General features: G+C 54.2%; 1 protein-coding gene across 1 annotated transcript; it reads right to left on the bottom strand.

Annotated features, from left to right (window-relative positions):
• Positions 1 to 9,595: 9,595 nt before the first annotated feature.
• Positions 9,596 to 14,142, bottom strand: LOC132243708 (osteocalcin 2-like). Its single transcript, XM_059714107.1, has 6 exons — positions 12,546 to 14,142; positions 11,207 to 12,000; positions 10,822 to 10,952; positions 10,379 to 10,507; positions 9,903 to 9,982; positions 9,596 to 9,749 (listed from the first exon to the last, which is right to left on the bottom strand). The coding sequence occupies exons 2-6, from the start codon at positions 11,997 to 11,999 to the stop codon at positions 9,596 to 9,598; spliced, it is 1,287 nt and encodes a 428-aa protein (XP_059570090.1). The 5' UTR covers position 12,000; positions 12,546 to 14,142.
• Between the last annotated feature and the right edge of the window lie 1,647 nt (positions 14,143 to 15,789).

Genomic DNA, 15,789 nt, shown 5'->3' with positions numbered 1-15,789 from the left:
GACCCCAGCCCCATTTACTGCTGCTTCTGCAACCTCCTGGCTGCCACCGCCACTGGCGCTGGGCTTGGCACTCGCTCCCTCCAGCACCGTCTTCCAGCTGAACTGCGTCGAGGGAAATCTGGGACAAATGCTGTTCTGCGGTCAGTTAGCCAGGACTTGATGTTTACATTTCAGGACTCTCCCATCTAGATCTTTGAACCCCTGAGCTGGCCGCATGTTAATACCTTATAGTGGCTTAAAGCACTCGTTGTTCCATTTACAATTATGAAACTCCAGGGCAGGATTATCTTCAATCCGCCTAATGTTGTTCCTGCTCCATTCCTGTGTAGCCGCTTCCTACAGCTATTCTGCCCAAGTTTAAGTCCACCAGTATCCCAGAATGCAGTGGCTGCTCCTGACTCACGGCAAGCAGAGATGCTGGGGCACAGCAGAGCTGGGCACAGCGCCTCACCCCTTGGGGAGGTTGGGCAGAGTGGTGCCTCCCAAAAGCGGAGGCACGGGAGACAAGCACTACCTGAGCTGCAAAGAAAAAAGCATCAGGCTACATGAAGCTCAGAGCAAGCACGATCCAGGGCAGCAAGCCCGGAGCACACCGGTCTGGCTGAAACAGTCCAGTGGCTCTGTAATGGGAGCAGGGCCGGCAGGCTTAAGTCCTGACAGCCTTGCCCTCAGTGCAGAGCTGCTGAGTTGGTTTCAGTGAGACCAGAGAGCCCCAGGGAAGCTTCTCTCACTGCAACTGATGCAGTGATGGGTACGCTCCGTGTCCAGCAGGACTAGTGAGTGGGTCCTGCTCCAAGTCCTGCCCCTGCTCACCAAACCTCTAGTGGCAAGTCATAACTGTGCAAGTGAATAAGAGTCAGAGCAAACTTCCCTTGCTGCAACTTGAGACTGTTGCTCCTTGTTCTGTTATCTGCCACCACTGAGAACAGGCTAGCTCCATCCTCGTTAGAAGCACCCAGCAGGTAGTTACTGATTGCTATTAAAGCCCCTCTCAGTCTTCTCTTCCCTAAACTAAATAAGCCCAGTTCCCTCAGCCTCTCCTCAGAAGTCATATGCCCCAGCCCCCGAACCATATTTGCTGCCCTCCACTGGACTTTCTCTAATTTGTCCACGTTCTTTCTGTAGAGGAGAGACCAAAACGTAACACATTATTCCGATATGGCCTCACCAGTGCTGAATAGAGGGAATAATCACTTCCCTTGACCTCCTGGCAACACTCCTAGCAATACAGCCCAGTATGCCGTTAGCGTTCTTGGCAACAAGGGCACACTGTTTGTTCACATTCAGCTTATTGTCCACTGTAACCCCCAGGCAATTTTCTGCAGAGCTGCTGCCCAGCCAGAAGGCCCCCAGCCTGTAGTAGTGCATGGGACTGTTCCGTCCTACGTGCAGGACGTGGCACTTGGTGCTGTTGAACCAGATGAGATTTCTTTTGGCTCAGTCCTCCAATTTGTCTCGGTTATTGTGAATTCTAGACCTACCCTCCAGCATATCTATTATTCCCCACAGCTTGGTGTCACCTATGAACTTGCTGAGGGTGTACTCTGTGCCACCTTCCAGGTCATTGATGAACATATTGAACAAAACCAGCCCCAGGATCGACCGCTGGCATACTCCACTTAATCCTGGCTGCCAACTAGACATCAAGCCATTATTACTACCCTCTCAGCCTGATGCTCCAGCCAGTTTTCTATCCACCTTCCAGTCTACAGTACCTGGGCAGGCTGGATAGAGTGGTGCTGTAGGCTAGATCCAGACTAAGAGCTGTATGTTTGACATCCCTGATCTAAAGTGGCATCCACTAAAAAGCTAATACCTCCCTATACAAGGCTTTTACAGATACATCATGAAGTTGGAGAAGGCATATGAAAAATTAACAAAGACCAGTGCACTGAATATGTAATGTAACCAACACTGGAATTATATATGTAGGAAATAATTACCTGTGATGTCTCTTTTTTATATTGTGTAAAAAGAAGGAGTTAGTGTACTGGTGTTTCTACTGCAGCATCCTTAGGGTAGCGTATGTGCCCTTTCTGAGAAAACACAACTTGAAATATACATTTCTTGGTTCACTAACCAGTTGAGGTTTTCTTGTATTTTCCTTTACTTTGAGCTCTCTTGCTTGCAAATGTCATCCATGCACAAGCACCAATAATGAAGTTCAAACGATGCCCCAAACTTGTGCAACATTACTTAAAGTAGTTCATTTTGAGATTACAAAACACTTTTTATTTTCATTTCAAGTTTTGCATTTGCATTTTTCCCCATCATTACCACTACCTTGAATTGCAAAAAGGAGGAAATGTAAAAGGTGAAAAATTGACCTTTTATAATAGCTAGTACACTTGGAAAACATTTTTTTCACCTGGCAATTATGAAATTATGTTTCCTGTTTTAATAGCCCAAGGATATGCATAACAATCATCTGGAATAACTCTGCAGTAAATAAAGATATCACCCTCCAAAACCCTTGCCTTTCACGTAATTCCTAGATCATCATGGTTGCAACATCACAAATACCTGGCTGCAACATCACAAGTGGCTGCAACATGCAAATACCAAATATTTGTGCCATTTTTAGCAAAAGTCTCAGAAACCAACTAGAATAAACTGAACCAATATATTAATGGACATTTCTCTTTTCATGAAGTTCAGCTTCATTAATGTGTTTCCCTCTTCAAGAGCACAAAAAAAAGACTAGGTACCATGCTGCTCCTGTTGTGAGAAGTTATGTCTGAACAAATACAAAACCAATAAACACAGAAAGTTGCACCACTTTGGTTACACGTTTAGTAACTGCGGTCTAACTTCGTACATGGGCACCATTGCATTAATTTGAACATGCCTTGTGTCCATGCAGCAGTTTCCTCCTATTATAAAACCAGGTAAGTTCTGGGTGGGCAGAACCCTGTCAATGGACTATATATCTTGTTGGGTTCTTAGCAGAAGGGTGAATTTCAGCCTTGGGGGAACAAAGAAGGACATATATTGCTTCCAACAGCAACTCAGGCTCTCCAGAGTTTGCTTTCAGTATAAAGCCTTGGCCCCAGTAGCTGTACCTGCCCAGTTATATTGTGCCATAATGGGTGCATCTACACCTGACCCTTGGCACTACCAGGGGCGCTCTCCTGGATAATGTCATCCCACCAAGTCTCATGCGATAAACCCAGAAATGAAGCAGTGAAGCCACTGTGAGACCACCCACCTTAGCAGCCTGCAAGCATATCAAAGAGAGGCATTTTGAGAGTGGCTGGTGTTGGTTTGTGAGGACAGAGCATATACTGACAGAAGAGGCTTTATCACCAGACTGGCTACACAACGTCTTTGAACAACTTCAGTCAAAGCTGGGAAAAGCCCTCTTTTGGAAGCATTTCTGGGTGTGTCTACACATTCATTAATGCTCAGTAGTCTACACCCCTCAATCTGGTATTTTCATGCCAACAAAGCTCATAGGAAATGCCACTTACCTTCATTCTCCTTTTCCACCTAAGAGAGCAGGATCGTTCCTTCAGCTACCAAAATTCATGATCCAGATGAACCAGACAATAGATCTTCATAAATTAAACCTTCAGGCTAAGGAGAAAATGGTCCTCACACATTGCTAAAGCTTTCTTTACTTGTGAAAAGCTTTGCCTGGATGCCAATCACATTCCGCAGTTCAAGAAAAAATTATAATAATTAAAAATGAGAAATTAAGCAGGATGCTACTAGACACACCAGTAAATTAAAATTGAATAGCAAGACATAACCAACTACATTTCTACATTCTGTTTGAAAAGAATATGAACATAAAGTAACATTTTTAACTTTTAGTTTGATCAGATTAAAAGCAGATGGGAAGCTGGTTTATCGTCGTTTAAGTCACCGTATGTCAATCTCTGCAATTACGATACTTCTCTTGTTTTTCCTCGGCAAAGAACCCAGGTTTAAAGAGATTCATTCTCTTCTCTGTTTCACTGATCTTTGCATAAACTGTGAAGCTTATGATTTCACTGAAAAATTATTTCAAAACTGGCTTTGAATCCCTATAGCATTTCATTGAAAAAAAAGTTAATAGTCAAAGGCAAAAGCAGCTTGCAACTTGCTAGTCCTCTCCTGGGTTTTATTATACCATCATTCAATTAAAACAAACTTACTAAATGAAGAGGAATGCAATGGGGGAAAAAAAGATTTTTGTTTCTTGAGTTTATTTTATTTGGGGAAAAAAACAGGACTTCAAAATATTTAGTTTGGTTTATTTCAATGAACAGGCAGACAAGGGAATGTAACCATGGTCTCCCACACCCAGGGTAGGTGCTGCAAGACCAGGAAACTATTGGACAAAAGGGGCAAAGGGCTGGAACCACGTCTGGCCACCACGTCTGGCCCTCTTTTACTCACAAGACTGACCTCTGCTCCCTTCCTTCCAAAGCACATAGACACCAACCTGCAACAATGGGCTCTAGCCTGTAAAAGCCAACCAGAGTGAGGGGCTCTCTCTATACTGAGAGACATGGAGTGGACTCCACAATGGCCAGCACAATGACCTGGGAGCTGATGAGGGCGCTCAGGAGGGCAGACTCAATGCTTCGCTGTCCCTCAACAGCTCTCTGGTCAGTGCTGCCTGTTGTAGATTGTATTCAATATCTCCTACCCCTCATTGGGTTTTGTACAAGGAGCCTCTGTTCCTAACCCAGGATGTGGAGTCCACTGCTGCTGCCAACTGACCAAAAGACCCCTGCCAGATGTTCAGTAAAGGCACAAGGACATCTGTTGCACAAGCCACACAACTGTGCGTCTAGCCATGCCACATGCAGAGTAGAAGGTATAATTGTGGGATCGAGCATCAGATCCCATCATGCCAAAGTGCTGATGCAGAGGAAGCCCGGTGTGTCCAGTAGCCATCTCCCACAGCTGAGAGCCCTGTCAGGTGATCTAGTGCTGATCCACACCATGGTGATCTGCAGCACGGTGTTCCCCCAACGCTGAGAGCCCAGATTACCTGACAGGGCTCCAAGAGTCAGGGATGCCTGGCCACACATTCAATTAATGGCATGATACGCCAGCTCTCAGCTTTCAGTCACTGTTGGACTCGAACAAAGCAACGGAGCAATTCTTGAGTTGCAAAGAACTCAGGAAGACTCCAAACAGTCAAATGTTTTGAACACTGTGGACTCCTAGTGAAAATCTCTGGGTTTATCTGGACTCACGTAGGGGTTTGCAAATCTAGCAGCACTCATATCGTGCATCCCTGCAGAAGGAGCTCCCAGCGCCCTGGGGCAGTGGCTTTTCTCAGTTTACCCACATGGAGAAATTTGTGCACCCAAATAATCCCATTTCAATGCAGGGGGCTGTAAATTGGCAGCCTGCCATGGCCGAACCACATTTGGCCCGGGCAAGTCTCTGGTCAGAGATGTCCAGAAGAGTTCCCCAGTGGCACAGAGATGTGCCATGAGGTTGCCCAAAACAGGATATCTAGCTATAATCCCAGCCCCAAATCCAGGTCCTTTTTCAGGTCCATCTACTTAGCACAGTGGCTAGCCTGCTGTCAATTGGCAGCCTGGGACGGCCAAACCACGCTTTGAGCCAGGCAAGTCTCTGGTCACAGATGTCAAGGGCAGTCCCTCAGTGGAGTCAACAGGAAGTCTGAGGTGTCCCAAAATGGATTTTGCCCCATAATCCCATTCAAACCTACCCATCATTTAGGGCTCTGTACTTGATGCAGAATATTTTTATCAATATTAATTAGTAAATGTGCATAGCTAATGACATTCTCTCTGTTTCAGATGTTTAATTCATTAATAACAAGCTTTTATTAGGTCTCGATGAGCTTTGAAAAAGGAACTGGGCACTGGGAGTAAGAAATAGGGAACTGGGAATAAGCAATCAATTTTTGATTGCTCTAGGTAGCTGGTTCCAGTGTTTGACCACCCCGTAAGTCTCATACTGCAGATCTCGTACAGTGTTGCAAAATGATGTTGGATGCCCAGTTTCAGCCAAATGTTGGCTATGTTTGCTACACCCAACCCCTGGGGCTCAGCTCCTCCGTAGAAATCCTCTTTGCAGGGACTCAATTGAGGAACCAGTGCAGCCAGTGCCACGCAGCACAGGGTGAGGCCAAGCCCAGCAGCGCAGCTGGCCCCATGGCACGTGGAGCAGCAGGGCAAGCACTTCTGCAGCTGCTAGTTGGAGTTTCCCTGGGGGATCTCCCCCACCCCACAACCCCTCGCCCTGACAAGCTGCTTGCCGTGGGCTGTTGGCATCCAGGCAGGGCCCTCCTTAGGGCAGGGCTGGGCCACGTAGCCGCAGCCCCATGTGCATCACGTGCCAAGCTTTTGTCAGGGCCCTTCTTGTTTGCTCCTCGGAGGAAAAGAGTCTCAGGCTCCAGTCTCCCCTTCCACATCCCCTCAGCACAGCCTTTTCTGAGAGGTTCAGATGCCGGTGCCACACTGGGACACACGGCCATTCAGTGCAGCGCCAGGGAGTGCCCCTGTGCTGGGAGACACGGGATTGAGACCCCAAGACACACATGTCATGTCCAGCGAGTCCAGCCTCTGTTAGCCGGGCTGAGAGCCGCTATCAGTCCCAGCTGAGCTGGGCTGGTTGGACATCACTTGTGGCCCCGAGGTGTCAGGCTGGGCACTAGCACATCCCTGGGGCAGGCAGAGCCCCTCCATGGGGCTGGGGTGAATGTGCACCCAGGGATATAATTCCCGTGTCAGGACATTGCAGCACCTCAGCGACGACGTCCTCCTCCTCCCCCACCAACACTGATCACACCCCCCGTGCCGGGGAGCCCAGGGCAAGGCTGCTGCGCCTGAGGAGATGAGAAAGTGTTTGCAGGCTCCGGTCGGTGCGGGAGGCTGGTGCGCGGTGTGCCATGCATTTGCTGAGCTGCCTCAGACACAGAGGACTGTTCCCTGTGCTCATTCACCATCTGTCTGGACCAGTGCAAATGTGCTGGGAAAACATAGCAGCATAGCAGAGATTTTGCACGGGCCTGGATACCAACTGCAAGCTTTTCCGTTCCCTTCTTTTGGGTGTCCTGGGTCTTGAAGGGGGCTGGGTGGGCATTGAACCCCTGCTCCTCACATGTCACACGAGAGCAGTGACTGTGAACACGTGCTTGAGGTCAGGGGGGCAAACAACCAGCCAGGAGCTCCCAGTGCAACGCTGGGAGGAAATGTCCCAGGGACGCTGAAGGAGGGAAAAGCAACAGAGTTAGGCAGGGATGCTGTCTTTTGTACAGTGTCAGTGTGAGTAGTACTGGGAGCCATAACCAGGTCTGGGGGTCGCATGTGGGACAAGGGGGAAGAGGAGAGAGGCGTCAATAAGAACCAAAGCAGTGACTCAAAGCTTGGTGAGAACAGCTCCTAGCAGGGTGTCAAAAATACGGCCGGTGAGCTGGATCCAGTCCCCAGAGCCATGTCCTGTGGTCTGCAGGGCTCCTGGAGGGGCCAGGGATTTGGGGTGGGACAAGATGAGGAACCGCCACTGAATTGCAGGGTGCGGAGCCGCCATGGACGTGTGCTGCAGCGCTGGGGGGTGACTGACGGCTGCGTGAATCCCTGAGGCTCCCTGAGCTGACGCCGATCTGCTCCGACCACGGGTGCCACTGCTCCCACAACTGCAGGCGGGGGTCTGGATCCAGACTGTGCGGATCCCTGCAAGCCAGATCTAGCCCTGAGTGCCGGGGGGGGCTAAGTGGGTTTATTCCCAAGGGCCTTGTTTATTCCAGTGGAAAAGACTGGGAAGCTCCCTGTGCTGCAGCATGGATACAGAGCTGGGTCTTCCCAACCCACACCAAACAAACACAGCTCAAACCCCCAGAAACCCCACAGCCCCCATGACTGAGAGATCTTGACTCCAGTGACTTGGTACAAATATTAGCCTGGAATGGGTTCCATGGATCGCGCAGGGGGAGTGGGGCAGGCAGGGGGTTGGCCCCTGCTATTCAGAGAAGCCTGTTACAAGGGCCCTTTTGTACACATTGTACTTTCACCAGAAAAATATACTGCGTAGCGAAGGGCCCTGCTTATTCCAATGAAAAGACTCTGGAGAAATCTGCGTTCCAGCTGGGATTCACAGCTGGGTCCTTCCCTTCCCATTGAGTGCCTTCAGCACCACAAAGCCATTGCTCCTGAAACATACTCCCCATCCCCATCTCTCTTCTATTTCTCCCTCTGGTCTTGACAAACTCCAAGCTAGAGAACAGTTATTGGTTGTGGCAGTGGGTGTTTGTGCCCAAAAGCTTACAAAGAACATTTTTTCCAACTATATCTCCTAAGAGATATCACATCTACCCAAAGCACCTCGGCAACCTGGAGCAGAGAGAACTTTTCCCATTGCCACTTTCTTGAAACGCCTCCCTGACCACCCAATGTTGACTTGTTGAGCAATAAAGGTGGTTTCCCATTGAACAGTATTAGCAGTTTCTCAGGCAGCTCGACCTTGACTTTCTGAGCTAAACATGCCAGGTTTCTCCTGTGTGTTGTAGACCCTGTTCTCTACAGCAATGGATCATCTTGTCTTCTTTCTTACCTTGCATGTCATGAGCTTGTATTTCACACAGGAATTTGAGATGAACACCAACACTTATAAGAAAAGAAAACTAAAGCTTAACTTTATTATCCTACATCTCCTCTTAGTTTCTATAGCATCTATGTTCAACATGACACATTACACTAAATCTATGTTCAACAGTGCACGTGGTTTATGCCTTTGCTCTCTTCACTCCCTGAATGGCTCTCGATGGATTCAAGGACAGGCTACTAACACAACAGACGCCGGGATGGTCTGATTATGTCCCGATGCCTCAGAGGAAGGCGAAAAACCCCCCGAAGTTGGTTCCATAAATGAAGGGGGAAAAAATTCCTTCCTGGCCCCAAATGGCGACCGGCCAAAGCCCTGAGGCAGGGGTCACAAAATGCCATCCACACAACAAGAGCATCCTCCACTTGGCAACCTGGGCACTACAAACTCATGGTGCCTGGTCTTTCCCCAGCCCTTTGCAGAGCTGGTCTGGAAGATATTCAAGTTCTTCACCACGAGGGTTTCTCAGGCTGCTCCTCTTGCAGAGGCTGACTTGGCTGTGGCGGACGGCTCAGACTGGATGATGACTTGTCAGTCGGTGACGTGTGTGGTGGCTTCAGCGCTGTTGCAGCTTTTCTCTGTAGCCATCGGGCTCCCGGTGAGGTTGGGGAGGTCATCTTCTCTCATGGAGGTGCTGTCAGGGTTGAGGTGGTCTGCAGGTGTTGCTACGCAGCGTAAGAAAAAGCAACAGAAGATTAAATCCATGCATTGGGACCATGATACAAGGCTGCGATGTGAGGAAGTGGGGACTGGGAGCTTTCGCAGGACACAAAGGCCTGAACATTTGAACGAGGGGAAAAAAAATAGATGGTGCTTAGCCTCCTGCCTGGAAGAAGCTGAACATCTTTAGGCATCACTGCCCAGCCACGTTCAAGATGAGGTAGATGCTCTGAATGGACAACCCCAGCCCCAAAAAGACCATGGCTGAGAGAGCTACAAGCAAGGAAAAGCAGGTCTCCGACTGTGGGAGTGACAGCAGCCTTTAACAGGAGGCAGAGGGTCCCCCCTGTCCTGGGGTGGCTCAGCCACTTGGGAGAGGTCCCGGGGCTCCTTCATGAAAGATGGCAACACCCTGCAGGCCCACGCATGCCACCCGGGGCAGAGGGCAGGTTTTCTCCACGGCGGCCCGCAGGAGGCACGACTCCAGCGCTGGCTCCAGGCTGAGCTTCGGGTCGCTGTGAGGAGAGAGGAGCCTGCGTCAGATTGAGCTATGTGGGGCGGCGGTGGCACTGGGGTGGGCAGGAAACAGCCTGGAAAGCTGGGCCTGAGCAGTGGGGATCCCCCTGGCCCACAGCAAAGTCAGGAGAGTCAGGCAGAGGTCCCTGTACCTGAGGCAGCGGATGGCGTCTATGCTGTACGCCAGGATGTGTTTTCGGTCGCCCTCCACTGAGATGGTCTCCATCAGGTCCTGTGAGCCCCAAAGGGGACGGGGAGGTAAGGATCAGCCACATCCCCCACGGGAGACCACCCAGTGCTGCAGGCGCAGGCAGCAGGATCCCAACCAGCCCCCTCCCACCCACCCAGCTGGGCTGGCCCTCTGCCTCCCACGGCCTTGCAAGCATGGCACTCAAACCTCTCCTGATCCCACCCTCCCCTGCCCTCCAGATGCAGGATTGCCCAACGCTCAACATCCAGGTCAGGAATCGACCACTATCTCCCTCATCTAGTACCCCCATGTCATGCCCAGGAAAAGGCGCGCCTGCCATTCTCTCTCTTATCCCGCTCCACCTCTCCCCTCCTTCCTGGTGTCACGAGACAACATTTCCTCTCCTTCCCTCTCCCCACACCATCCCGTGCTACTCACCACGATCCTCTCCAGCACGGCCGCTTTCAGGTCCTCCAGCTCCACAGCCACCTCTCTGCTCTGGTCCGCGGCGATGGTCAGGCTGATGATGGCCAGCAGGAAGCGCTGCCTGTCCTTCCCGTCCAGCATCTACCAGGAGCGAGACCAGGGCTAAAGCAGGCTCTTAGCCAGGAGCCTCCTGCTCCTCCGCAAGCCCCCTGTGGGACTCAGGCCTCCTCTGCCCCCACGGAGCTGAGATGCATCTCCTCGGGGCAGGTGTTGTAAAGAGCAGGGCAGTGTCCGTGGAGGGAGGGACCCAGCTGGGGCTTCACAAACACCCACCTCGAGCAGCGCCCCGGGGCTCCCTTGCGGGCTCTGGGTCCCAGGGGGTGACCTCCTGCCATGGGCCGCATGGGGGAATGGAAGACTGACTGGGTGCCGGCTCCGCTGGGGCAGTTTCATACCTCCCCGGGGTCCTGCAGGTGTTTCTTCACAAGGAGGAGGGCAGCTTCTTCCGGGGACCTTCCATCTTCCTCCTCCTCCTCCTCTTCCTCCTCCTCTTCCTCCAGCTCCTCGCCGGCTGGGCTGGGAATCACTGCACACGGAGGAAAGGGGAGAGGTCACTCGTGTGCCCCTGAGGGGAAGGGAAGTGGGTGTCGGGGGAAGAGATGGTGTCGTGCTCCCACCACCAGCACTAGGGTCCCCTGTCTGCCCCAGGACGTGCCAGGGAGGTGTGCGGCTCAGCCCCCTCACCTTGGCCAGGATCCCCCTGCCCGGCCCCATGGAGGGTCCAAGCGGCCTCGCTTAGTGAAAGGTGCTGAGACCTCTGGCCCCAGCGGCTCCCCTCACCTGTGCAGGTGGCACCGGGGGCCGGGCTGGTCCCAGACTCCAGGGAGCTACTGGAGTCCTCCGAGGAGGAGCTGCTGGTCGAACTGGTGGTGTTGGACTCCTCCGAGCTATCGCTGTCCTCCGAGGAGGAGCTGCTGCTCGTGCTCGTGCTGGTGCTTTGGGCCTCTTGGGACTTTTCAGAGTCCGAGGAGGAGGAGGAGGAGCTGCTGCTCGTGCTGGTGCTGGTGCTTTGGGCCTCTTGGGACTTTTCAGAGTCCGAGGAGGAGGAGGAGGAGGAGGAGCTGGTGCTGGGGCTGGTGCTCCCGGACTCCTGGGACGTGTGCCAGTCATCCCAGGAGGAGCTGCGGCTCAGGCAGGGGCTGCTGTGGGCCTGGCTCAGCTCCTGCCCCAGGGCAGCTGGGCCCTCGTCCCTGGCTCGGCACGGGGCTGCCTCCTGCTGCGGGGCTGCAGGGCCGGGCTCCAGGCTGCCCCATGACCCAGGAGGGGAGCTGCACGGCTCTTCGGGTGCCGGGAGCTGTGATGGCGCTGGCTCCCGCCTGCCCAGGCGCACCCATGGCCACCTCCATCTGGACTTGGAGGTGGCTGATTTCTTTCCCTCCTTTCCCCTGCCGCTGGGAGCTGCCAGTTTACTTCGGCAGCAGATGGGGCACAGCCACCTCCTTGCCCTGATGGGCCCCTCCTCATCACGGCAGGTGGGGCCCCGCTCCTCCTGCCCAGGCTCCCTGCTGCTCTCCTCTCCCATGGAGAGCACCTTGGCCGACCTCCTCCTGAGCACCTGCCGCAGCCTGTCCATCCTGGCACCCAACAGGGGCAATTATCACTGGGGTTCAAAGCATCCCCTTCACACGTATCCACCCCCTCCTCTGCTCATCCAAGACACAGGCAGGTGAACCCTGGGTTACAGCCATATTCACAGCCTCCCTGGCACTAGGGTTGGCAGGTGGGGAGAGCCCTTGTCTTAGGGTCCAAGACCTGCAGCTGGTTTGGACACACAGCTCCCTGCTCCTCTACTCCCCTCTCACCCCACGTGACTGGCCATGGGCTGAGTGCCCATGCATTTGGGAATGCCAAGGAGAGGAGGACAGGGGCCATTTGCCTGGGACCTGCAGGAGCCAGCAGCGCCACGGCTTGGGGCTCCCTGCACGCTCAGTCTGGGCAGCACTGGCTGGGCTGGGAGGGGTGGGGAGCTTCAGCACCTGGGGATGTCTCCAACCCGCTGGAAGTGGTGTGAGGGAGCACCAGGGGCTGAGTGCCCACATTGCAGGGGCTGGATTTTCTGCCCGTTTCTACAGTTCCTGCACAGAGACGGGAAGCCCCCACGGCGCTGCAGGCCCCTCACCTGCCCTGGGGGATGGAGCGCTGCTGGGCGGGTGCTCACAGGCCCTGGTGACGCCGCACTCCTCCCTCCGGCTCTGGACTAAGGTCTCCTGCCTTTCCTCCGATGGATGTCCCTCGCTGCCTCAAGCTGCAGTCGCTGCCGCCGATGGGGGGACGCCTACCCCTGAAAGGGACTATGTCATCCTGTTGGAAGCCATCCTTGTGCACAGCCTCTTCCCCCAAAACAAAACTACACCTCTCCTCCCCCCCGCCTAGTCCCCTCTCTGTTTGCCCATGCCAGGACCCCTCTTCTTCCCTGATCTTCTCTTCCTGGCCCTTTCCTGCCACCCAACAGAAAGTCCTGCCACCCTGCGCTGGCCTTGTTCCACATCACAGGCGCTACTGGCTTGTGCCTGCAGCTTTACTCCATGCGTGTTGGTGCCCAGGAAAGACCAAGTGTCCTGCTCTGTGCCATCAAGACTAGTGGCTCTAAGTGGATTGTAACCGGGGTCCAGTCCACACTGGCTGTGCACCGCGCTCCAGCCATCCTGGCGGGGAGGGGAGCCCTGTCCCAGGTAGCTTTGGGAAGAGGTACGACACCCGTGTGAGAAATGATGTTCTGGATTGGAGATAAAACATGCAGAGTTCAAGGAGAAACATTTCTCATCATGGCCTCAGCAGGGGGTGGCATCCAGAGCATGCCCAGCTCCTGCACCCTACACACATGACTGCAGGGAGCGTTACTCAGCCCCTCACGCCAAGGGCAGGGTCCTGTCGGCTCCGTCTTGATGCTTCACACTTTCTCTGGACGCGGGCCACAGGCCTGAAAGCACAAGAGCCCCTCGCTCCCCTCCCAGCTCGACCCCTGCCGGCGCCTCCGGCAGCGTTGCCCAAGGACCGATCCTGACCTGCTCACTCCGGGCTGAGAGATCGCAGAGCGAAATCCTCCACGAAACCGGTTCTGCTGTCGCTCTCCAAACGGCGCCTGATGATTACTAACAGAAACAAGACGGGACATTAAAATCACATGAACATGGAGGAAATACTTACTCTTCCCCCTGGACTGTGATTTCAAGGAATAAATTAATTGATATGGGTTTGTTTTTCAATTCTCCCCTTCATTAAAAAGGAGGAGAAACCCCATCTCCAGGTGTCTGGGCTGGGGCAGCTCGGCCGGGCTCGGCTCCGTTTCCTCCCTCCGGGCTTTACACAGGCACAAACCACCCCCGAGGGAAAGGCGCAGACCTGGTGCCCGCTCTTGGCTGAACACAACCTGCAGGATCGGGTCCCACTGCCCTTCCCGGTCCCATCGCTGGTGGGGCTGGTGCAAATCCCACCCCGTCGGGCCGCGTCCCCCTGGGACACCTCGTCCAGGAGCAGGAGGGCGCCGGCCCCGCGGCTCTTTCATGTCTGACTCTGACAACCCCTGGGGCAAGAGGCCTCCTCTCGACACCCGCGTTGCCTCAGGCGGGGGCACAAGAGGGGCAGCGCTCTCCGCAGCCGACTTACCCGTCTGTGCAGACCCCGGGCGCCCGGCAGCACCGCTCCAGCCTCCGCCGGCAACTGCCTGGAATCCCGCGGCGCCGCGATGATACGAACGCTGCCGCGGCAACGCCCGGGGACCAGCTCCACCGCCCCCCACCCCGCACCCAGCGCCGCAGCCCCCCGCGGCACCGCCATGTTCCCCAGGGCCACTGTCCACGTGCCTGGGGATGGGTGTCGCTCAGGACAGACCAGGTGCTCCCCCAAATTGAGGGCAGGGGGAGGAAATGCCCAGTTTCCCACTTTACCATAACTACTTTGTTTTTCACCGGTGCCAACACGAGAAACAGGCTTGCCGTGCGCACTGCATGGAGCAGTGTGCACGGCACCGGGGCCCTTCTCACAGCTATACCCCTGCTGGGCTCCCTGGGCTTGCTCTGTGCTCCCTTCTTTGCACAGACACCGGGGACCAGGCACAGGGCCATGCACCAACCCTGCCCCCAAAGCCTTGCTCAGGCTGCTTCAGCAACCCCAGGAAGCAGCGCCTGAGACACCTCCTGACAGCACCTGTCCTGGGAAACCCACAGGTGGCATGGGAGACACCAGCCGATACATCCCCAGTTGCCAAAATAGCCCTGCAGCAAAAGGCCCCTGCCACTCAAAATGCCAACCCCAATGCTGGCAGCTCTCCCAGTCCATGCCCCACTGGGGTGCTCTAGGGTCCAGCTTGTGCATGTGGGCTGCCCTCTCCCACCGTGCCCTAAATACATCTCCGGGAGACCAACCAACTCCAAGCAGGAAGACACCTCTATCCCTTTCCTGCTCCTAACCCTGGTCCCAAACCTGACCCTAACCCGCGCTCAGCTGCTCCTGCAGGAGACCCCGCACAGCCTGGCTCCAGTGACTGGCCTAGAAGTCCCAAAACCCCGTCACTGGTCCTGCTGCAAATTGCCTTGCTGCCAAAACACCTCCCGGACCCAACTCCAGGTGGGGCCCTCAGGCTCCATCCAGCTTCTTAGCAGCGTGGAGGAGGCGACCCACTGCAATACAGCACTAACAGGGAGTCCTACTCATCCCGAGCAGACAGACAGCTCCACATTTGCCTGTTCTCAGCCCCTAGCCAAAACCCAGCCCCTGCCCCTGCCCCTGCCCCTGCCCCAGTTCAGGCTGCTCCAGCAGCCTCCGGCAGGAGCCCCTGAGCAAGCTGACTACAGCCGAGCCCTAGCATGGGAAACCTGAGCTTGACCCTGGGGGAAGTCAGCCTGGGCCTGGAGAGGGAAGAAGGTATGGGCACGGGAGCTAATACAAAGCACCTCTTTAGGATGGTCAGCACTCCTGGGTAAGGATTGTTATGAGACTGCTACGTTTCCCTCTCCAGCAGCATCTCCACAGCCTGCCTCGCCATGCCTCAGCCTCGCTGGTGGCCTCTGTGGTCCAGCAAGTGCACGGCACATCTCTGCAAGCCTGGCCATTGCTGCACCCTCCTGACCAGTTCAGCACAGCAGTTTGAATGATATGCCGTCCAGGCCTGCCAGTCATCTGCACCCACCGCTCTCCTCTTCCTGGTCTTTCTTATTGGCTGCAGCCTGGCCCCTTGCTCAGCTCCCATCTCATGCAATGCACCAGCAGCAGTAGGAACCTTGCCCCTGACAGCTCTTGACCCTAGAAAGCAAATAAAGAAACAAGGCATCTGCTAAACTTGTCCAACTTGATGGTAAGCTCTGAACTCGCCGTCTCCTTTTACATTCGGTCTCCGAATCCTCTTCGCATTTGGTTCAGGCTCC

This window comes from Alligator mississippiensis, chromosome 11 (genome assembly GCF_030867095.1).
Source record: "Alligator mississippiensis isolate rAllMis1 chromosome 11, rAllMis1, whole genome shotgun sequence".
Taxonomy (NCBI): Eukaryota; Metazoa; Chordata; order Crocodylia; family Alligatoridae; genus Alligator; species Alligator mississippiensis.
The sequence above is the reverse complement of the archived record's forward strand: the minus strand, read 5'-3'. Positions and strand labels throughout refer to the sequence as shown.